The 24,168-nt window shown below is 31.9% G+C and overlaps 1 protein-coding gene and 1 long non-coding RNA gene across 3 annotated transcripts; both read right to left on the reverse strand.

Annotated features, from left to right (window-relative positions):
- Nucleotides 1-672: 672 nt before the first annotated feature.
- Nucleotides 673-21,871, reverse strand: LOC134246331 (sushi, von Willebrand factor type A, EGF and pentraxin domain-containing protein 1-like). Its single transcript, XM_062728674.1, has 6 exons — nucleotides 21,827-21,871; nucleotides 20,430-20,622; nucleotides 19,973-20,086; nucleotides 19,522-19,767; nucleotides 2,079-2,276; nucleotides 673-1,651 (listed from the first exon to the last, which is right to left on the reverse strand). The coding sequence occupies exons 1-6, from the start codon at nucleotides 21,869-21,871 to the stop codon at nucleotides 1,446-1,448; spliced, it is 1,002 nt and encodes a 333-aa protein (XP_062584658.1). The 3' UTR covers nucleotides 673-1,445.
- Nucleotides 8,663-11,366, reverse strand: LOC134246430 (uncharacterized). Of its 2 annotated transcripts, none has more exons than XR_009987631.1 (3): nucleotides 11,279-11,366; nucleotides 10,039-10,209; nucleotides 8,663-8,685 (listed from the first exon to the last, which is right to left on the reverse strand). It is a non-coding gene; the product is annotated as an uncharacterized LOC134246430 (long non-coding RNA). The 2 variants fall into 2 exon arrangements; XR_009987630.1 differs by lacking the exon at nucleotides 11,279-11,366 and adding an exon at nucleotides 10,882-10,915.
- Nucleotides 21,872-24,168: the final 2,297 nt, after the last annotated feature.

The following is a 24,168-nucleotide window of genomic DNA, read 5'->3' on the forward strand; positions in this document are numbered from 1 at the left end:
ACAATGTAAATATACAGAGTTTGAGAATAACTGGAAGAGCATTTGTGATATGTTATAATGAATCAATTTGAAAATGCGTACATGTATGTAATTTTTCAAACAACGAATATTGCTCATTACACCCTATTGAAAAGAAAAGAAAAACCAAAACACTGTGCCTCTATATTTTTTTGCTTTCATTTTCCTTCTTTTCTTTTTCTATCATTGTATCTCTCTATTTCTTTTCTCCTCTTTAAAAAGAACTTTCAAATATGTTTAAATGTGCATGTCTATGAGGGTCTTTACGTAGGTACGAAACTTTTATACGGTATTTACAATAGGTACTCGGGTAAAGATACATATATGAATATACTTTGTGTTCTTTTTTTATATAAATGTAATTGTTGGAAAAAATATTTTCAATTTTTTTTTCAAGTGGACTAAGGCACATAAAAAAATTGAATCATGTCAAGGTGCATGATCTCGTGCCATGTAATGATCAAGTCATACATAAAGTCTGCAAAACCACATATCAATTACTGTTTTGATGCATAACAAGTAGCAAAGGGTGAGTCAAATTTGTGTTATTGTTTTAATAATAATTTCAAATTTATTTTTTTAGTAAGAATTAAACAATTAAGAAAATATTAAACTGCTTTCTTTGATTTTATAACACCTCACAAATGTTTTCAGTTTATAAATTCAAGGCTCAATGGCGCAAGATGGTAGAAGATATTGTGGAGAGTCCTTATCTTCTTCGGGATCTTCCAAAATTGTCACCCGTTATCAAACATATGAACGTGAAGATTTTCACTTTGTACTGATTCATTTTGCATTCGAGAGTATGAACTTCTTTTACTTGTCAATGCATGCAAGGTTTTTACATGTAGCTATTCTTTTTTATATTACCTGTATAGTTTTAAACATGTCAATAAACCATAGAAAATTATTGCCTGTGTATTGCTACATTTCATTACAATGAAAACAAGAAAGGTTGAACAACAGTGGAGTCTGTCCTACAGAGGGAAAGAAAGGACAATAATGTTTAGTTAAACCTCGCACAGTGTCTGCAAATTTTGGTAAGTAATAGAAGTGCCTATGAATTGCTAGTATTGAATCAACGCATACATTTATATGCACTGAATCTACGATGAAATATTCAAAAATCAATTACCGCCGGTAGTTGTTCTCCTCCCAAGATCCTCTTTTTTATTTTCTCTTGATTCTACAGAATATATCTTAAAAAATTGCTGCAAAAGAAATTTGTTAGAGGACTACACTATCATTCCTTCTATTTGCTTTTGTGTTTTGTCAAAATGCAGATGAACTAGGTCAACTGCTGCATGAGGACTTTGACAAAAACAAACTTATCAATAGAAGGTCATCTAGATAAAAAAAAAGATAAATTTTGATGGAATTTCCTAGTTTAAATTGGGTTGCATTCAATAAAAGATACATAAGTGGAATTATATCACTTCATTTACTTGGATATCTGAGCATTGGACATCAACATTTTCTGGTTTGCAGAGATCCTTAAACTTTAAGCAAACACTCCTAAACATAGTCTTTCTAAGAATGTTTATATAGTTTTTCGTCATTTGATCTATGTGTTTTTTGTCACAGCTCATGAAGTAATGAAAAGCATCTCTCTCAGGTGGTTGCAGAGATGATCCTATAACGAAAAATTAAACAAAAACATTTAATTGCAAAAGACATACAAATTTTTAACCGGTAAATATATCATGAAGAAAGCTAAATGAACAAAATATACTTGAGAACAGAATATTTTTTAAAGAAGGGGTAATATAAAACAATAACTCTGAATAAGATTTGCATTTTTGATAACATAAAAGGAATCAATTATCCAATTACAAAAGTAATTTTGAGAACTGCATATATTTTAAAAGGCTATTCTCATCCAGATATCTAATCAGTGTGAAAATGGGGTGGGGACGGGTCGTTATAGGTTTTCCAAAATTCCATGGAGACGGATATCTGGAACTAAAAAGGAATATCGTTCTTTAATCCATTATTGTAAGTAAATGTTCCATCTGCAAAAATTGTGAAAAAAAAAACTTAATTTTCAAAAAGGTACTTGCTTTGACAGGAAGGCAGGAGTACCGAAGGAAACCAGCGTCCAGCTCCACCACAGAAATACATTGTGCTGAGGTCATGATCTGGGCTAGGTCGGGTTCCTATTTGACAGAACACAACACATGCACGAAAAAAATCTGTCAACCATCCATTACAGACCAGAGCACCGTTCAAAGGAGTAGAAATATTTGGACAAGGCAAAGCTATAAAAATTGTATGAAAAGATTTTTAAAAACTTCTTTCATTAAAGTTATAATTGTTGTCCTCAACTTTTTTTCATCTGCGCCGGTACGTTTCAATTTTAACAATAATTTTAATACAATTTTAAAATTGTATCTTTTTTTCGATTTCATATAGTATATATCATTGATTTTCAATCAAATTATTGAGAAAACAAATAATCTTTTACATTAAACATGATTTGGAAATAATATGAAGATAATGAAAATTATTCAAGCTCAAAGTTAACAATACAGATCAGGAACAAAGCAAACAGAGGCTTCCAAAATCAATAAATGTTTTTAATTTAATTGTTACATTGTAAACATTGCATAAAAAAGAAAAATAGTTACAAACTAAAAGATATAAAACAGATCACCAACACTTCGTGAGAATGCAGCAGTAAATTCATTTGGTGACAGTCATCAGAACAAATATACATGAAGTAATTCTACATGAAGTGTTGGTGATCCGTCAAACCTTAATCACCCATTATGGCCCCACCCTTGCCCCAGGGGTCATGATTTGAACAAACTAACATATACACTACAAGAGGGTGCTTTCATATAACTATGACCCTCATGGTTTTCCTGTTCTTGAGAAGATTTTTAAAAGATTTTTCCTATATACCTGGTATGTATTTCTAGGTTAAACTTTGATACCCTATCATGGCCCCATCCTACCCCTGGGGGTCATGATTTGAAAAAAATAGAATACACACTACCAGAGGATGCTTCCATATAACCATGACCAATTATGGCTTTGCTATTCTTGAGAATATCATTTTTAAAGATTTTCCCCATATACTCCTAAGTTAAACTTTGATACCCCACTGTGGCTCCACCCTAACCCAATGGGTCATGGTTTGAACAAATTGAGTCTACACTACCTGAGGATGTTTCCACCTGAATTTCATTTTTACTGGTCCAGTGGTTATTGAGAAGTAATTTTTAAATTTTTTTCCTATGTATTCCTATGTTAAACTTTGACCCCCAATCAACCCTGGTGGTCATAATTTAAACAACTTAAATCTACTCTACCTTAGAATGCTTTCACATGAGTTTCATCTTTCCTTGCCCAGTGGTTCTTGGTAAGATGATCTTTTAAAGATTTTCACTATGTATTCTTTTGTTAAACTTTGACCCTCAATCTTGGCCCCAACCTACCCTGGAGGTCATGATTTGAAAAAAACTTGAATCTACACTACCTGAGGATGCTTCCGCACGAGTTTCATCTTTCGTGGCCCAGTGGTTCTTGAGAAGACGATTTTTAAAAGATGCCATTCATTTTCCGTAATCATAATTATCTCCCCTTGGAAGAGAGTGTGACTCTTGATTTGATCAAACTTGAGTCCTCTTTACCCTAGGAAAGTATTTGGCAAGTTTGGTTGAAATTGGTCCAGTGGTTCTTTAGAAGAAGATGTAAATGTGAAAAGAAGTTTACGATGACAGACAACGGACAAATTGTCCAATCATTATTTTTCCAATCATCATTTTTTAATCTTTTTTTAAAAAGGGTTTATCATTCATAATTATTTTAAATAACAAAAATAACAAAAATTAAATAACAATACCCACGGCTGTCATAATCATTTGTTGAAAAAAAACACCTACACGTTACTGCCTTTAGAGAAATCTATAAATTTGACTTGAAAAACTTACGTCGAACATTAATGCTGAACGTACAGTTGGCTATAAGACCATTGGACGGTTTTAGAGCCGTGTATCGGACAGTATAGTATCCCCATCGGAAAATTGATCCGTGCTCCGGGTAGTTAGTGGTAACTTCGACATCATGACCAAATGGGTCGTAAAAGTCGGGTGGCGGCCACGTTACCTTGACGAATCATGAATCTGTACTTCGTCGTATTATTGAAGGACAGTTCTTTGTAATGGGCGGCTGGATATCTTACATCAATGATAAATAGAAAGTTTTAAAGCTTAATTTTGAGCCAACAGCTCAAAGTAAAGATTCCTTACAAAGCCCAAAATCTTTGGTAAACAGTGTACGTAAATGATGGACTTTGCATGGGGTAGTGCAAAACACGAGTAAATCAGTGTTAACTGATCTTTTTTTAAGTCTATAAAAAGGGATAGTGTTGAAATCGTTATACTAGTAATTCTAATCCTCCTTAAATTTCGAACTTTGATATTTACGTGATATTTGGACTTATGTATAATTATGTACAAAAAACCTTCCCTTTTTGTACAATAAGCATTCAGGTCTTCATTTGGGTCAAAGATCAACTCTTATCCTCTTAACTTATGTTCTGATTTTTATTTTAATATTCATTACTTTTTATTAAAATTTGTGAAATCTAAAAATAAATATCTTAAACTTCTTGGTAATTTATACATTGACAATTTCTAATCTTTGATCTGTTGAACTTTTGCCAAATTAGATTCGTACACATAAGAGGTATTAAAGTGTTTAACTATGAATTTGCACTTTTTGAGCAAAGTTTGTTCTATTCTACATAACAGTCAGCTAAAATATATCCGTATCAATAAATCTCACTTAATTCTAGAAAGTTTTATACACATCATCACACACAATTTAAATGTATCAAATGGTTATTTCATGCAAAGAACATTCTCATGTCGTATATTTGATCTAATCGTCTTGTTCAGGTGTTTGATAAGCTCTATTTCAACCAATGTGTGCTAGAATTTTTTGCATAGTAAAATAAGGAGACACATTTGTCTTAGAAGAAAAAGTAAATTTAAGATATATGAATTTGAGGGGGAAAGTTGAACAACTTCTTCAGCAATTTCTTTAATGAAGTGATATTCTTATTGCAGTATTTCATGTTTCCTGTCTTTCGTGATTGAAGATGTATCATAGAGTATAATACAAACCTTTTTCACAGTGAAACCTGTGGAACCATAATTCAGTCCTCATGATGGAATATTTGTAAAGATATATCAAACGTTAATTTTCAAACTATATTCCACATTTAATTTGAAAGAAATTGTGCACGCATAAATTTTAAACAGAACTGTAACAATCTGAATTCAAAGTAAAAATACTTTGACATACGGCATTGAGAACTATGAATTAAAGATACTATAAAACATTTTGCTGCAGGATTGCTGGTAACCCTTGTGTTTGATATTACCTTTTTCACATACTCACGTTTAATAGTAATATCAAAAATGCAATGAACTGTAAGGCCGTTGAAAGGTTTAAGAGCTGTGTATTGAGTTGTATAATTTCCCCAGATAAATATTGATCCATGATTCGGGTAGTTAGTGGTCACTTCGACATTGTGTCCAAAAGGGTCGTAGAAGTCAGGTGCTGTCCATGTGATGTTGACGAGTGGTGATGATGAATCTCGTTGAATTTCTGAAGGACAGTACCTCTTAATCGGTGGATGGATATCTTACATTACCGGACAGAATTTTAAAAAAAGAGTTATGCTTATACACAGGCACAAGAGACTCAAATAGATTTTAGATGAAATTCACATGAATTTCATGCAAGTTCATAGCATGAACAATAGACAAAAACAAAGCATTCGTAAATTATATGAAAACTTCAAATGCTTTTTACATAATTTTAATATGAATTTTACATAAAAAGCATATTGCATAAATATCTAACAAAGAAAACTTCATACAAAAATTCGTTTTAAAAATTATATGAATATCATAAGAATTCATTCATATGAAATTCGCATGAATATTTATACAATTTTGCATGAAAATCATATCTATTTAAATTAGAATAGTATACCATGAATATTATTTGAACCACTTTTCCCTGTGTATTCAAAATAACATATTTACATTTACAAATATTTTTACTTAATATTCTTTGCAAATTAGAGTGTTGTATATTTTCTCATGAACTACATGTACAATGGATGAGCATGAATATCTCCATTGTTACGTCATAATACCGTATTTGCCGTCAAACAATACAGTGCAATCTGTTTTGCTTTAAAAATGACAGTTGAATGGTGTAATTTGTGGTAACTTGTCAGAAAAATATTAACTTAAGAAATGAATTTAATTTTTGAAGATTTATGAGGTATATGAACTATGACGCTTCACGCCAGCATTTTAATCATGAAGCGCTAGCGCAAAAATTGGTAAAGAGTCAACCAATTGCTAAAAATGCATATATTAGTTAATATTTACATTCGGTGTAATTTTCCTTATGAAATCCATTAGAAATCCACGACGTTCAAACTTTAACCCTGAAAAATTAACGTAAAAATTAACGTAATGTGCGTTAAGAATTCATTTGTCACTTTTTTCCTCGCAATGTTTGTTTGAGACATTTAACTTTGTTAGCTCTTACATCTATTAACCACGACAATTTTGAAGGGCGCTAAATTCACACTTGAGATTAACGAAATAAGCGATTATGAAGAAGGAAAATTAGGGAATGTAAATATAAGCATATAAGCTAACGCGCGGTATTCAATTTGTAGGCACGGCCAGGTGTGTTATAGGACCGAAGACATCCAAAAATACGAATTCAATGCTTAAATGAAATCTATGTACATAACACAGTAAAATTTTCAGTTTCAATTATCAACGAGTTAACGCAGTGGCATTACTGTTTCGTCAATTATCCCTTTCATATTTGCAGTTTGGTGTCTGCCTCTATTCAATGCCTTCTTTTCCTGTTTATCATTTTTACTGTCTTGTGTTTGTTCTTTTTGTGTGTAAGCTTCTTCAGCCGTATTAACAAACTTGTTAGGCTTACTTGATTTTGAAGCCCTCAAAATGGGATCAGGAAGTGACAGAATATTTTCCTCCTAGTCCAGTTTCATTATCCAGTATTCCTTTTGTTGTCTACAGAATGGATTTTTTAAGTCAGATAATATATATTCCTACCAAAATTCAAACCTTAATCAAAGAAAATCGATATCCCAATTCGCATTTGTTGATAAAAAAAAATATATCACTTTGCAACGGACAATAGTATCGAATTCAGACCTACATTTACAGATTTCTAGTTAAGGATTGAAGCTTATTTCAACTTATATTATTCGATATAGCATAACTTGGGGCAGTTTACGCTTTATAAAGCAGTTTATAAAAAAGCGTAAACTGCCCCAAGTTTTGTTATATCGTATAATATAAGTTGAAATAAGCTTCATCCCTTATAATTTAATTTCAGTGCAAACAATGAGACAATGTTCCCCCCAGAATAAGGCTTCACATTGATTAAGTTTTTCAAAGTAACGTCAAGGGGAGTAATACGTTTTTTGACGTAACTCATTGTGACGTATGCAAGTTATGTTATACAAAATGGATAAAATCTTTTATCCAATCAAATGACGTGTTACAAGTAAAATTAAATTATTATCAATTAAATTATAAAAACGAAGCTTTTTAATATCAACGGCAACATTTTTTTTTCAGTAACTTCATGTGGTCACCCTGGCACTCAAAATAATGGTTACCTCCATGGGAGTGACTTTTCCCAGGGAAAATCTGTGATCTACAGCTGTAAGACGGGGTATAAACTTGTAGGCAATCAACGGGGGACCTGTCCAAGGGATAACATTTGGTCTGGAAATCTCCCATCATGCATTTGTGAGTTAAGAATGTTCTCTAATATTACACTTTTTAAGTCTTTTTGGCACCGTTGAAACGCAAGAAAAAAGACGATATAAAGTTTATAGGAAAGAAATGAGTGTGGATTTGTAAATTATTTCGAATAACATTTGTTTAGGAACCATTGTCTATCTTGGATTTATATAACTGTTCTTGCTTGAGTATGCTTTTGATATCATACTTATACCTGAATCTACTTATGTACTGCAGAAATTATTACTTTATTATTATCATTTAACTTAAACGATGAAGTAGATGAATTTTATTTATCAATTTGATGTAACAAATTACAACTCTTATGTTAATGAGGTCCGTTTTTGCTCTGCTCCTGATTTTATTTGTTTTAATCCACTTACGAGCTTAAATAGTGTTCGTTATTTTGATATTATATTTATCAAATTACCGACAGAAAAAAATTTCAAAATTAATCAAAATACTTTTAAGAATTCGAATTCATATATATTATGGTTACCTTCACATGTTATTTGTGCTAGTTTATCCCGAATTGAATTTAAAGCACTAAAGGTGGACACATCAAACACATAACTAGTTTTGTGGTCATTCCCTGAAGTTCAGACTCATCAACACCGTCACCGACAGAGAAGATTATGACGCCATTGTTACGTAATAGTTGGGCTTCAGACGAAGTTCTAGATTCGTCGTCGGATTTTCCATCGGTAATGATAACTGCTAGTTATTCCAATTTGAAATCCATCTACCATTACCTTGAAAAATTCCTTAGTCTTTTCGAAATTACCATCCCCAATACTCCCACTGGAGTCAAGAATAAAAACAATATCAGCAGCAGTGTCTCCACAATCTATCAGGTAAACCATAAAAAAAATAGATAACTTAAAATCTAAAATGCTGCAAAAATTAAGATATACAGGGTGTCCTAAAACATGTGTTACACTTTTAATTATCTATAACTTTATCAAACCAAAAGATATCATAAAGATATTTTGTTAACATTTAGTGTATTAGCATACATTTTATCTGACAGACTTTCGGGAAATTCTGTTAGGAAGTCGGGCAATTATAATGTCCTAATGACGTCATATCTTTTTTAAATATGGAACCCTCATGTGAACAGCTTGTAGACATTGGAAAACTTTATGTTAGGTCTAAATCTGCTACTTTAGTCATTAAAACCAGGAGAAAAAACATCCTGTAATAAAATTGCTCAACAGAATGCTAATTAAATAACAGTTTTGTGAGGGAGTTTGAAGGTAAAAGCACCTTAAACGACATTTAACTTAATTTGGGTACTAGAAAACGAAGGAGTGCCCGTACCAAAAAGAACATTAGCACCGTTGATAGAGTTATTACTGAAACTTTACAAAAAACCCTTAGTCGGGCCCTGCATGAACAAGATAGCATCTTTGGTAAATTCAGTATTCACAAAATACTCAAATTTGATTTAAAATTGATTCCTTACAAGATAAGTGTAATGCAGCATTTAAAAGAGACAGAAATTAGAAGTTGTTTAGAGTTTACAGTCATTGGATTGAATTAGACCCGACTCTGAAAATTTAACAGACGCATGGTTTTCCGATGAAGTCCACTTTCATTTAAACATTTTTGTTGAAGTGAATCTTAAATTCTGTTGTTTGGTAAAACCCAATTTTAATGTGGAAAACCTCTCAACTGTTATATTTAAAGTTTGGTAAAAAAAAAAAAAAAAAAAAAAAAAAAAAAAAACAACTTCAGAGATCGTATTCAAACAATGTTTATTCAAAGGGACGTCATTTGAAAAAATGTTGTAAAATGACATATGTAATTCTAAAGAAAAAATGTCATTGATTAAATAAGGAAACTGTGACAAATGTATGCTTGACAAAAAAATTATAACAATTTTGTTGAATATTTTAAATTTCATTAATGTAACTTGAGTCATAAAATTTTTATAACGGTTTAAAAATGTAACCTATGTTTTGGAACACCCTGTACATGTACGTAAAATTAATTTAGATATGGAATTTCAAACAGGAAATAAAAAACTTTTCATTAAATATGAAAAAAATGCACTATAATGATTTCCATTTGTGTACATGTAATATTGATTATGATTGAAATATACGACTGAATTATGGCATATTTTGGAGATTTAGAATCATCAACCGATAAAGGAAATCATTTCTCATAATTTATTCATATAATCATACATACTTACCAGATATCACTTTCCTAATTAAAATAAACAATAAGAGTGTCGTGAAGATCATTGCAGAGCGCATTCTCGAATAAATATTCTCCTGAATACCATTAAAATATATGCTACGATAATTTCTCCGAACACAGTCAGTTGTTTTGGGATACTAATCTTTTAAATTCTGATATATCACTGAAATTAATGAAATTATTCTCGGTAAGACGAATTTTCAAAGTAATTTAGTAATTTTTTACGAGGTAATATTGTACTTGAAAAATTCATATTCTAAATGCACACATTACATAATATATAAGGATTGATCTGTTCCTTTTTACAAAACTTTTTGTAAAAATGGTAGATAACTGTTTTGCAGTGATTGATCTAAAAAGAACATAGGTTGCACGGCAGGTGTGATCGGTCCATAGGGGATGCTTACTCCTGCTAGGCACCTGATCCCACCTCTGGAATTTCCATCAGTTAAAGTTTAATGCTCTCGTTATATGTCCGTATTGTTTATATTTTTTAGATCAATCACGCTTCGTTATTTTTACAAAAAATGTTACGACTTTTCAATTTAATATACAACCATTCTCCACGATAAATTAAAGTTCGGGATTTTTTACATCATTGAAAGCTGCTTTTACAATTACAATGGAACTCGTAAATTTACTTACCTTGTCATTGGTAATGCACAAAAGTTAATGATAAATAATTTGATAAAATAAGAATATCAGCAATTTCGTTACAAGTTTTCAATTCGTAAGTTCTATGGCCGACATGATGACCTTGTTATCAAACACTAATCAATTATTAACTCAAATGCTGACTGAAGATTTTCAAACAAACTGTTTGGCTATTATTTACACACTGAATTATCGACGGATTATCGAGCTATTCCGTGATTATGAGAAGAAACCATGTTACCTGTCAGCAGGGTATGCTCCCTCCTCCATGGCAACTGACCCCACCTCTGATGTCTAAGAGGTCCCTGTTTGCTCTGCGCCTGATTTGTATTATTTCATGGACTTTTAAGTTTGAATACTGTTCGTTATTTCTATATTTTACATTTAAATGTTCACTACAAAATATACAGCATTCCTGTTTTTTTTCAAGTTAAATTAAACAAAACTCAAACAATTTGCATTTTCATTTATAGCAACTTTTTTTCTAACTTACAATTCATTAATTCCTCTGATTATGTGAGAGGAGAGATGAACCTTTTGTTAAATATGATTTGAAGAGATTTTTAAGAATACTTTACCTTAATAAGAAGGGTGAACCATTTTTACACATGACATGTGAAGTTCTTTCCTCATATTGATATAATATTTGCACTCATGAAGAAATACTTCAACACTTTAACAAAATATCATGTGAAGCTGCCATCATCCCCCACTTTATCAGCATTAAAGGTAAACAAGACTCTCGAGTTGGATTCTTCACAATAAATATCTTTTTGATATCTTTAATTTGTGGTTTAAACCTTGCAGACGGCTTAGTTTTTGGTATCTTTTTTATATAGTTAATCAGTAAATTTCCAACGGCATATTTTTTGTCTGTTCTATTTTTTTCTCAGACCTCAGAGGGTGTATGGAGAGCAATCGATTATCAACAGTTGTCGTAGTGTGTTAATATAATACTAATAATTTTTTAATATTCTTGTTTCCTATTAAATTTCTATTTAAATCAATTATACTGAGGATAAACACAAGAAATATATTTATCCTGTTGTAAATTTAAAGTTCCTTAGGAGAGATCAATAAAAAATGGAAATTATTTTCCCTACGGAATTTTACGTTATGAAACAATTCAATACTTACTCAATTTCAATGAACAGATGTTATCTTTTAATTTCAGCGTTTTCTTCTTTTTTTCAAATCTTCAGGCTTGGGAAAACATTAGCCAAGATTTCTCTGTCGAGGTCAAAAACAAATTTAAACAAATATTACTTACGTTATTTTAATCAGTGGAAACATTAAAAATCATGTTTTGAAAGCATTCGGTGCTCCAATCATATTTGCGGTCACTTCGTAATTAGTAAGAGTTTGTACAGATTACAATCATTATGGAAGATGTGCTGCAGGTGTGAATTTAATTGTTATAATCAATCAGCATTACCTCGGTGGAAGTTGAGAGATATTCTGGAGCAGGTTCATTTTGAAACACCGAGAAAAAGTAAATTGACCTGTCTAACACAAAAATACATCTCAAGATCTATTTTAAAAAACATTCCTTACTTGAACAGAAATATACCCTTATCACCTTCATCACTAGCTGCAGATCTGTAGCGTCATGGTTTTATATATTTGTCTTTGACCATAACGCTACAGATCCCGTAATGCAGAAAAGGTGCAATTTACGGCGCAATATTTTTTGCACGCTTTTGGTTAGAATTTCTCCACTTTCTAGCTTTTGTCAATCAACTGCTTTTCACTCCCTAATTCTAGACAGATTATGTAGCCAATATGTATACTTTATCCACCTCCCAACCATTTATTTTTGTCTCTTCAAGCAATAAACTCGCTTGAAGTGAATTATCAGCAATTTAACAAATAATTTTAATCAAGCGAGTTTATCACTTGTAGAGACGACTTTAAAGGGTTGGGAGATGGATAAAATATACAGATTAGTTAAAAAATGTGCCTTGGATTAGGGAATGGAAGGTTGTTAATTGACCAATGCTGGAAAGTGGAGAAATTCTCCCAAAATAGATTGCGCCGTGAAATGGACCTTTTTTTGCATTACGGGATCTGTAGCGTTATGGTCAAAGACAAATATATATATAAAACCATAACGCTACAGATCTGCAGCTACTTCATCACCTGTGTATGGGGTTTTTGTCTTCCAGTTAATTGATAAGAAAGAAAATTCTATCTGCACCAATATTTTTTTTAAAAAGAGGCAAGCTATTTACAAACAATTTGATAAATCAAACATTATTCAAATAGTGAATTTCCTACGAATTTTACCTTTTTAAGATCATGAAAAGGAGCAAACGGCCTGTTTGACCGGTCAGCTTACTCCTTCATTGCACTTTATTCTACATATCCCCATATATTTAAGATATGGAATCAAGTGCATATGAGAATTTACCATGCCCTTATGACCGGTCTCACGTATTATGAGTTCTATGTACTAGTATTGAGCAGAAATCCATGGGCAAAATTAATATAAAACAATCGTCTCGTAATGAAACATATAGAGATAACGAATAGTATTCAAGATCAAAATTCCATAAAACAATAAAAAAGGAGCCGAACAAACACGGACCTTAAAACAATCGGAGGTGGGATCAGATGCCATGGAGAAATGAGCATGCACTGCCGACCGTTCACACCCGCCATGTGATCCTTGTCATAATGGATATATGACGTACAAAATCCATCGTCAATTCAGTGTCTATATAATTGACTTACAATTTGTATGAAAAACCTCATTCAACAATTGACTCATCGATATATGTATTTGCTGACAAGGTCATTGTATCGACCATAGAGCTAACTAAATGAATACTTTAAACAAAATCACTGATATTCTTGCTTCATCAACTTGGTTTGTCAACAATTAACCTCGTTTTAGAAATTGTTCATACGTAGAGCATGCTTTTGCAAATCAGCTGAGATACATTCATTCCGTATGCAGGTTATGAAGGTATACTGCTGCATAAGTAAGTCAAGTTGGTTGTCAATAACTAATTATTATAATATGTATGGGGGTGGACTTCAGAATATTGCATAATTACTCACAGGCTCTTGGAGTGTTTTTTAGTGATGTGAAGTAGAATCCAATTGTAAATTTATTAGAAATGTTTTATTGTTCATGTTATTTTATTGTTTACTTTATTATTGATGCAATACACATTACACTTCGACATTGTTATGTAAACAAATGTTGTTCTTTGTATTACTAAACGATCTAGGGAAATATTGTTGAAGAGACAGTAAGGGACAGTGATACTAAGATGTTAAATGTCAGTTTTTCATCATTATCTACCATATTACGACTGTAATTTACTAACTTTTTCCAGCATTATCACATGTGTTAAAAAATGGGCGCCTGTCATCTTTCTTACGAAGAAAATAGTCGTGTGACATAGACATTGTCGTTTTACAATTGATAAGATCAAAATAACACTGTCCGTGTCCATATTTATAATTGATACTTAAATGTTATTTTATTGCTGTTTTGTCATTTAATTCAGTTTCATTTGATGAAATGTTTTGGAACTGGACTGTTTAGCGTAATACTTATGTGTGTACATTATTGTCCGGTATTACTACGCCGTGGATTGTGTGTGTCCGTTTTATCACAGATTGTTTGTTGAAGTTAGAAGAATTGCACGCTTAGTTTGGACTTTCAGTAAGTCGTGACATTCTCGACGTTACCTAATTAGCATCTGAAATTTACACAGCTTCCCTTCACTGCTGAAATATACATGTGATAGAAATGCAGCCGAATGTCAACTGGTGTAGTAAATAGCCAATTAAAAGTTCTCTCACGACACAGAGGTGGGTCATAAGTCGTCTGATCGTTATCATGAACAATTTTAAGTTCCTATGTTATTAATTTCGTAACCAATGAGAAAGTCTACTAGTATTCTCCATTGCATAGCACCGAGAAAGTCACGACCTACTGAAAGTCCAAAGTTAGGGTAAAATAGAATTTATTGCTCCTACCTTACATGTAGAAGGGACATTTTACTGACATTATTTTCTTTGTATTACACAAAATATATGTACATGTAAAGTAGTTCTGAGGGGCTCCAGAAAGGAAATTATTATTAGGCAATTAGTAAAAGTATAACGATATAGGGCAGCCAGCATTTTAAATATCGAGTATATTTTTTGGTGCTCCCAAACATGTAAAATGTAAATATACGGATTTTTTTAAAGTTAAGCGTGAATTCGTTATTGATGTGTAAATCACACAAACTTGCACATAGGCATATTTTTCATGATGCGCTAAGGCGCATCATGAAATATTCCTACGGGACAATCATGTGGCAAGCATATTTGATTGACATACCAATAACTCACACAAAACTTGAAAATATTCCTTAATTGACTCATGCCAGTAACAACACTCCTTTAACACTAATTAATCTGCAAACAACGAGCATTTTATTTGTAAAATTTATGATGAAACGTCACAATTATTGAAACGTCAAAATTGATAAATGATACATCAATATTTTGCGAGTGGCCTGCATTTGCATCAATTAAAACGTGAATAAAATTTTGAAAAGATGGCCATTTTCCTTTGAAATCACAAACGCATTTTAGATGTTATAGTAATAGTGAAGAAAAATTAGCAAAGTAAAACTGTGATGAATACTTCAATAATATATAAATCAAATGTACGATAAAATTCCACCTATGCTCAACTGCACTGAGTGCCGAGTTGAGTTAAAAAAAATGAAGCTCTTCTCCGGTATATGGTGATGTCTCTAATTTATATGAGTAAAAAGTTCTCGAATGAAGAGTTAAACAATATAAAATGAATCAATCAAAAACATACAAATTTTTAGATAAGGTAAGTAAGACAATATTTATTTAAAGTCAGGATTGCAACACAGTAAAACAGCAACAAAATATGTACAAGAAACTGTATTCAGGTTTTCAGGTTTTGTGACATCAGTTTTATTATATTTCATAATATACAACCTTTACACTTAAAACGTTTTTCTCAAAAGAATTTTATAACACCTGTGTAGTACAAAAGCGAATAATTTCATTTTTTTTTTTTAAATTAATAAAAAGAAAATAACATGTATGGTGTTTCTATTTTTTCCTAGGAAAAGTGTAAAGATTATAAATCATTAGAAAATGACATTCTAACTAGAAGCATCTTCCTCTTAGTCTTTACACTCAACATCAACATTCTCCGCTTTACAGAGATTCTTAAACCTGAAGCAAATACTCCTAAGCGTCGAATTCCGGAGAATGTCAATGTATCCTTTCTTCATTCGATTAATGTGGTTTTCCTCACAAGATTTGAAGTAATGAAATGTTTCCCTTCCAGATGGTTGATGACTTGATTCTATATTAAAAAAATTAAATTAAGGAAAATGATATTTTTTGTTGAGATTAGAGAGGAAAATATATATTATTAACACCAGCTATTGCAGATACGATATCATAGATAACATTTCTGACACCTTTTAATCAAAGATATTAAGATTAATTGATAGGACTCAAGCTACCAAAACATGACATGACAATGATATCAGTGAGTTCTTATTTCAGTCTTTTATTCCTCATTTTCTGAATGATCTGTTTTCAATCACCTTTGTTCTATATGTCCGAAATAATAATGAGGCAGCATGACCCACAAAATAACTGTAACAGAACTGTGTATCTTCAACAATGTAGCCCTTTCCGATTTTTTTTTTTATCTAATGTTTTTTTCTGGAGATGGCTACAATTCCACAGGACGCAAATATATCTTTAAAATACAGGTGACTGCAGGCAAATTAAATTATTTTTACATTCAACGTACGTCTAATAAGACGAAATTTTTATTCGCTGTCAACAACATACCCCGTAAAATGCGAAAAACCATGTTAAATAAATCCGCTTGTTTACCAGTCTCTCTACTCACATTCGTTTCACATAGAATAACTAAATAAAGCAAATGTTTGTATTTATAAATAATTGTGCTGAATGGTATCAAGAAAATATCGATAAATTTATTTTTATTTTATTCCGTTATTTTTACGGAAACAGATATATTTATGCTTAAAATTTTGGAAATTGCTTAAAATAAGGGAATTCCCAAAAGATCCGCTCCTAAAAATCCTAAATTGTCATTGGCTATCCCAAAATAAAATCTATCCAGGTCAGTAAACATGGTGGGTAAATTCAATTCGTGGTGTTGAAATACAGGAAAAATAACCGATATATGGATCGAACTATGAATATTTTGGATTAATTTATGTCTTGCATAGGTACATTTTTGGAGTTCAGGTCAGAATTGTTAGTAAATTAGCCATTTACTGATAATTTGAGCCGACTGATTCACTCCCGGAGTTGCATCATTACGGAGATCCTTAAGGGGATGTAGACCTCCACCCTCCCCAAAAGGAGAAGGCTACATCATTGCAGCCAGAACTGACGTAATCGAGAACTAGCAGGATTTCTTCAATTAAAAAAAATTTCGAGTTGTTTTCCTTTTCCTTATTTCAATTTCTTTTCAAAGTAGCCCCTTCATTTCAAATGCACGTCCGTCACCGTTCTGTCCATGCGTGGTCACCAACACAACCCGACTCCTCTGTCTTGGTGGATCGTTTATCCAATGAGGATAACAATGTATTTAATGAGCGCATATGCTTAAAGTCTAAAGTAAATAATATTTCAGGGATTTATTTCTTATTATACGGAGGGGTTATACGAAGGCTGTTGGACAGGCTAAAATTCAAATAAAATTGGTGTCTTTGATACTTATTATTAACATATTTCTAATCCTCTACTAAATGTGATTATAAAATGTAAAATTAAAATTTAAAACTGCAAAAATTCAATTTTAAAAATATTATTACAAATTAGACTTTGGATGGTGACCCGGAGCACCGCAAAATTAAAAAGTCCTTTATTATTTTTATTAATTTCATTTGTATTTTGTAAAATTCCGCGGAAATTCGGATTGTTTTTACAATATGAGGTTGAGAAAAGTTAGAACTTCAAACTAGCAAACTTAGACTGTTAAGAGGTTAGAAATGGTTGAGAAATCGGGGTTAGAATATATTAAGACAGGATCGGCATTGTTCGAAAAACGGACGTTTTCGGAAAAGGTGGAGCAGAGAACAGTGGTAAAATTCTGCGTACTTCAGACATCAGGAAAAACACCAACAGAGACCAATAAATGTTGTTAACAGTCGGGAAAATATAGTAAAAGAGGTCCTTCTTAAGTATTTAAGTGGAATATTCAATTTTCGGACGTAAAGAACAATTTACAGGATGATATGCGTGAAGGAGGACCATCATTCCGAGATTGCAGTGCTGTGAAAAATGAATTTGGTAACGTGACTTTACCGTATTTCCTTTAATAAAGTCGTTTTTACGCGGTTTTTACGCGGACGAAGGTTGGATGACTTGCAGGGTCTGAGACAGGACGTATTAAATATTTTTCTACGTATGAAACCTAAACAGTTTGTACACATTTTTAATGACTGCTTAAAACAACATAAGAAATGTATTGAGTTGACTGTGTTGAGAAAAGTTACATGAAGTAAGCTTTTGACGTCGGGAAGCGTCAAGGATTTTCATTTTAGTGCTCCGGGTATGAATGTGTGTCTTTATTTAACAAATAAAAATATAACTATTTGTGGTTTGGTTCGACATCTGCAATTTATTCTAGACAGATGTATCTTCCTGGCAACCATTCTGTATAAAAAGGAAAAAAGCTGACGACGAAAATTCAATATATCTAACATGAGACAAATTTTACCAAAGCACAAAAGTTTAGAATGAAGTCGCTAACCTTTACAGGAAGGTAGTTTTTGAGGCATCCAATGTCCACTTCCACCACAGAAATGCTTTATCCGTAGGTCATGGCCTTGGCTAGGTCGGGTTCCTAATTGACAGAACACGACACATAGACGAACAAATTCTTTCTTCCATCCATTACAAACCAGAGCACCGTTCAAAGGAGCAGAAATATTTGGACAAGGAATGGCTGTGATAAGTGTTGGAAACAAAATATTAGACACTTTTTCACCTTTTTGTTCACCTTGTAATTTTCGGAAGTAATTCCTTGTATTCAATGAATTTGGAATATTATGTCAGTAGGACCCCTAATTTTGCTTCCTTGAGCCACGTTTTCTAGTAAATATAAGTTCAAGAAAACGAACAATGATCGATCTAAAAACATTCCACAAACAATTGATCCGCTCACATAGATCGCTACACAAGTTCAAAAGAAACACCATCTAGGGTCATCTCCTGGTTAGAGTGTCTGCGCAAAGTAAGGAGTCAATCCTTGCGTCGCGGGTTCGAATCCCACTGTGGGACATGAAGACCGGTCCTTCGGATGAGACCATATAAACCGAGGCACCGTGTCGCAGTAGGTGCTGGCACGAAAAAGATTCCTCTCTGCTCAATGGTCCTGATTGCCGAGTATGGGGAAAAAATTGCAGCTCTCCACCGGCACATGGTGGCGTGTCCATATGAGTGAAAAATTCTCGAGAGGGACGTTAAACAATAAACAATCAATCAATCCACGTCCCACAGTTGGATTCGAACGCGCAACATATGGATCGACTCCTTACTTCACGACTCTAAAGCAGACGCTCTAACTACTTGGCCACATGGGCAACATAATCATACTTAGGTGGACTTAACTTATTTAGTCAAATCCATTGTTAAAACAAAGGCTTAACAATTAGCATGAAACAAGTCAGCCAAAATACGAATCAATGATTAAGGTTATACCGGTATTAGCTAAGAAGGTTATAATAATTATACAAATATATAAAATACAATGTATATGGAAAATTTATCAACTCACGTCTAACTGTAATATTAAATGTGCAGTTGGACCTAAGACCGTTGAAAGGTTTTAGAGCTGTATATCGAGCAGTATAGTCTCCCCAAGAAAAGATAGACCCATGATGCGGGTAGTTAGTGGACACAACAACTTTATGACTAAATGGATCGTATAGGGTAGGAGCTGGCCACGTGATGTTGACGAATCGTGAAGATGATGTACTTCGTATATTTGACGAACAGTTCTTTACAATAGGTGGCTGAATATCTAAAAAATTATGGTGATATTAAAAGCAGTAACGAATTATATAATCCATGTATTGATATGCATTCTTTTGAAAATTCATCATTATTCCATCATGAATCCTCGAAAATTTGATTAAATATACACAAAAAGCGTGGTGTAAAGATTTTAATCTACCATCATCCAAAAATTTCTAATCTCCAAGTACTGTTGTCGATATCATACAAACCTTTTTCACAGTGTACGCCTGTGTATCCATGGATACAGTTACAGGTGTATTGATTCTCGCCATCTATACAACTTCCGCCATTTTGACAGGGATTACTATTGCACGTGTTCACAACTGAAAAGATGAAGGTTTATATGTTTTGATCTTTATCTTTTATGATATGTTAAAATTTTACATTTTCTAAAAAAAGGTATAATTATTGTTTCTGATCGTTATAGCCTCGTGTAGTTTAGCTCCATTGTAGATTGTTAGTTCTTCGATTTTTGTAAGCAAAAGTGAAAAGTTAGAATTATGAGAGACTTATGTTATTTTTAATAATATATTGTTGATGTATCATTTATTTAAATACTACTCCTTTCACAAAATAACGTACTTAAACTTCTGATTAATTTTTAAAAAATCTATACAAGAGAATTGTCTTTATTTGCTTTCTTCCAATTAAGATAAGTACACTCACAGATGCATGATGGGAGACTTCCAGACCAAACTTTATTGCTTTGACACGTCCTCTGTTGATTGCCGACAAGTTTATAACCAGACTTACAGCTGAACGTCACAAATTTACCCTGGGAAAAGTCTCTTCCATTAAGGTAACCATTTATCAGAATACCAGGGTGACCACAGGAAATTACTAATAAAGAAATATAAACCTACTTATACTCATAATTCCCCTTCTAAAGAAGAAATTCTTCAAAATCATATGTCAGTTTTAATATTTTCAATGTTCCACAGAACCAAAATGAATTTGAACTGCCCTATATATATTGGATTCCGAAACTTCATAAAAATCCTTACAAAGATACATTGCAGTTTCCAATAAATGTTTAACCAAACCTCTCTCGTTACTTCTCATTAAGATATTGAAGTAGTGAAGGAAAAACTTCAAGAATACTTTGCAACAATATATTCAAGAAGTGGTGTGAATCAGATGTGGATGCTCAAAAATTCCAAAGAACATTTGGACAATTTGAAATCACAAGATTTTACCTAAATCAACAGCTTAAAAACTGACGACTTTAAACTTTATACACAACCATTCCGCACGATAAATTAAAGTCCAGACTTTTTGATATCATTGACAGCTGCTTCTTCAATAACAAGAGGCCCATGGGCCTGATAGGTCACATGAGCATTATGCAACAACTTTCCGGTGATTGAATTTGATTCATGTTTTAAGCCAGATGCTATGGCATTCACAATTTTAATGGCATCATTGACAGGGATGGGGTAATCGTAATCAGTAATCGTAATCAGCTGTAATCGATTACAATTTGCCAAGTAATCGTGAGTAATCAGTAATCACCCATTTTTCTGATTACAAGTAATCGTAATATAATCAATTACTCTGAAAAAAGTCCTGTAATCATGATTAGTTTTTGATTACTTTATGATTACAATTATTAAAACAAAGTGCATTAAATAATGATTTTTGATGATAGTCAGTGAGCAAAAGTTATTATAAAACTATAAGCTATTTTAGTTAGATGTCTTCTTCTAATGCTTCCAGAAATGCTTATAATCAGTTTCTAGCTTCATTCAGTAGCAATTTCAAAATACTTATTCTATATTTTGATATTTTGATATTTTGACTTGATATATAATTAAACTGGAAGAAAATTACTTCAGGATAATTTTAAAGTTTTATTTTTTTATTATTTTTTTTTTTTTGAAATCAATCAATTAACAATTGTGTGAAATGCAACATTTTGTTTTCCCTATAAATATATTTTTTAATAAACATGTTTTTTTTTAAATATCAAATATTCCTTTATTGTATTCTAAAAATCACTTTGATTTTCTGTGTACCGGTACATAAAAAGATGTGTATTAATTAGTAATAAAACACTGGTATACTAAAGTCGGGTCAGCTTGGGTTATAACAATTATAGAACTATCCATGCTTGCCCAGTCAAAGTGTTAATTCTTGTAAAAACATCTAGTAATTGGCAGCTTAATTGAAAAGCTCATCACTAATCAAAAAGGTCAATTACCGGGGTACTTGTGTAACAGTTTTCTATCGAATCCCTTTATGCATAACTATAACTATGTCCAGTTTGATAAATAAATTCTTTTTATTCCTATTTCAAAAATAACACAGATATTTACTTGTACTTAAGACAGAAAACACTCATGAACTTGTTAAATCTTATGCATCTATATTAAGAAATTTACCACCAAACTTTTCTGGATTCTACCTTATATATACTTAAAATATAAATAATGCTTAAAAAAGAGAAGACTGAATTAAAATATTCTGTTGTTCTTGAACATTAAACAAACAAGCTAATTCAGAGAATTCGTGTCCCCCGCTTAGGGAAAAAGTCGGCTCCCCCTGACTGAATTTATAGAATTATTAAATGTATACATGTATACTGAAGCAAATAAAATATTCATATAAAGATTTGATTGCTTATTACGACGTCGTATTAGTGCCATTTTAACAATGTAGAATTTTTTTTTAAATCGTTTGTACGATTTAATAAATCGTTTGTACAATTTAATAAATCGTTTGTACGATTTAATAAATCGTTTGTACGATTTATTAAATTGTACAAACGATTTACTAAATTGTACAAACGATTTATTAAATCGTACAAACGATTTAATAAATTGTACAAACGATTTAATAAATTGTACAAATGATTTAACAAACAAATTGTACAAACGATTTATTAAATCGTACAAACGATTTACTAAATCGTACAAACGATTTACATTAAATCGTACAAACGATTTACTAAATCGTACAAACGATTTACTAAATTGTACAAACGATTTACTAAATCGTACAAACGATTCTAAAAAAAATTTCTATATTGTTAAAATGGCACTAATACGCCGTCGTAGCTTATTCTTCATTATGTGTATAGAAGATTTTTTATATGGAATTTTATCACACTGTAATGATGATTTTATAACCTCATAAATTTTTCATTTCACATGCTGAATACTATCATTTAGTAAAAAAAAAAGTATTTAATGGGGCTCTCTACACCTATAAAGTATAACTGATTTTTGTTGCATGCATTTGTTTCTAATAATAGGCCCCATATCCGATAAAATAAGGTTCCAAAGTATTTCAATTTATTTTTTTAGAAATATTTGAAATATTCTATTAATTTTGTTAAAACACCTCCTATCTAAATTTTTAAAACCCCAGTGCTATAAATTTCTCTTCAAAGTTTAATGTTATAAAGTATTGAAATAATAATCAGCAAAGTTAAAAATAAAATCAACATAATTTTCATTCAAATTTTCAAAAATAGACAAAAGAAAAACTAAAACAGCATTTTCTTGAGAATAGCTGGTTGGATCCTCTTCAATATCTGAAAAGATAAATAATATCAAAGGGTAAAAACAATGAAAAAAAGAAATTGAAAAAATTGAAATACTGTCAAAAATTTATAAACATCACAAAAATTCAGGTGTGAGAGATCCGCTTTAAGGGTGGACTCAAATCTCTTGGTACTGTTTTTTTATATAAACTTCAAATAAACTCTACTTGCACAAGTATTAAACAAATGTCACGCAAGTACATTGAAAGAAGTTCGTATTGTACATGTATTGTTTTTCAATAAGTTTAAGCGAAAATCATCGCGTTTCCAGTCAATAACAAAGACATGTATTTAAAAAAATGGCGGCCAATGGAGGCGGACCGACTACTTCGGCTATTGAAAAAGTTCTGACACAGTCAGTCTCAAAGATCACTTCTGTCCAAGAAATTGGTGCAATATGTGCCCCTAGTGGTGGTTTTCTGACAGACTTGCTGAATTGTGATAATTCACTGGAAAATGATGAATTTGCAGCGTTGTTTACAACACAATGCGTGAGTACTCCTTACGAGGGTCAACCTAGCATGTTTAGCCACTCAGAATTTCAAAAGTCGCAAGACGCATCAGCCTTAGAGGTTTTTGCAGACAATGAACATAACATTATTCCAAATCAAGCTAAATTTGACAATCTAGATAGCCAGCTGTACAACTTACCAAAAGAAATTTACATAAACAAGCTACTCGATATGTGTTCAAATGATGAAAGTATTATTTGTTTGTATCGAGATGCATTATGCTCACGTGCAAAAAAATACCCCGATTGTCCTCCTGGAAAACTGCTTAATAGAAAAACTACAAAAAGCAGTTCTAGTGCAGCAAAATATGCCAAAGACTGTTACATATTATATATGTTCACACAAGGGG

The sequence above is a fragment of the Saccostrea cucullata genome, unplaced genomic scaffold, assembly GCF_032062105.1.
Source record: "Saccostrea cucullata isolate Sc308-1 unplaced genomic scaffold, CSIRO_AGI_Scuc_v1 ctg1048, whole genome shotgun sequence".
Lineage (NCBI taxonomy): Eukaryota > Metazoa > Mollusca > Bivalvia > Ostreida > Ostreidae > Saccostrea > Saccostrea cuccullata.

What these genes read in the sequence shown, in the direction of transcription:
- LOC134246331 (XM_062728674.1), bottom strand. Translation starts at nt 21,871, where the DNA reads ATGGATAGTTCTATAATTGTTATAACCCAAGCTGACCCGACTTTA. An exon ending in AAGTCTCCCATCATGCATCT is followed by an intron (nt 20,087 to 20,429) that starts GTGAGTGTACTT and finishes TCATCTTTTCAG; the next exon opens with TTGTGAACACGTGCAATAGT. An exon ending in ACTCCTGCCTTCCTGTCAAA is followed by an intron (nt 1,652 to 2,078) that starts GCAAGTACCTTT and finishes TTTTCGTTATAG; the next exon opens with GATCATCTCTGCAACCACCT.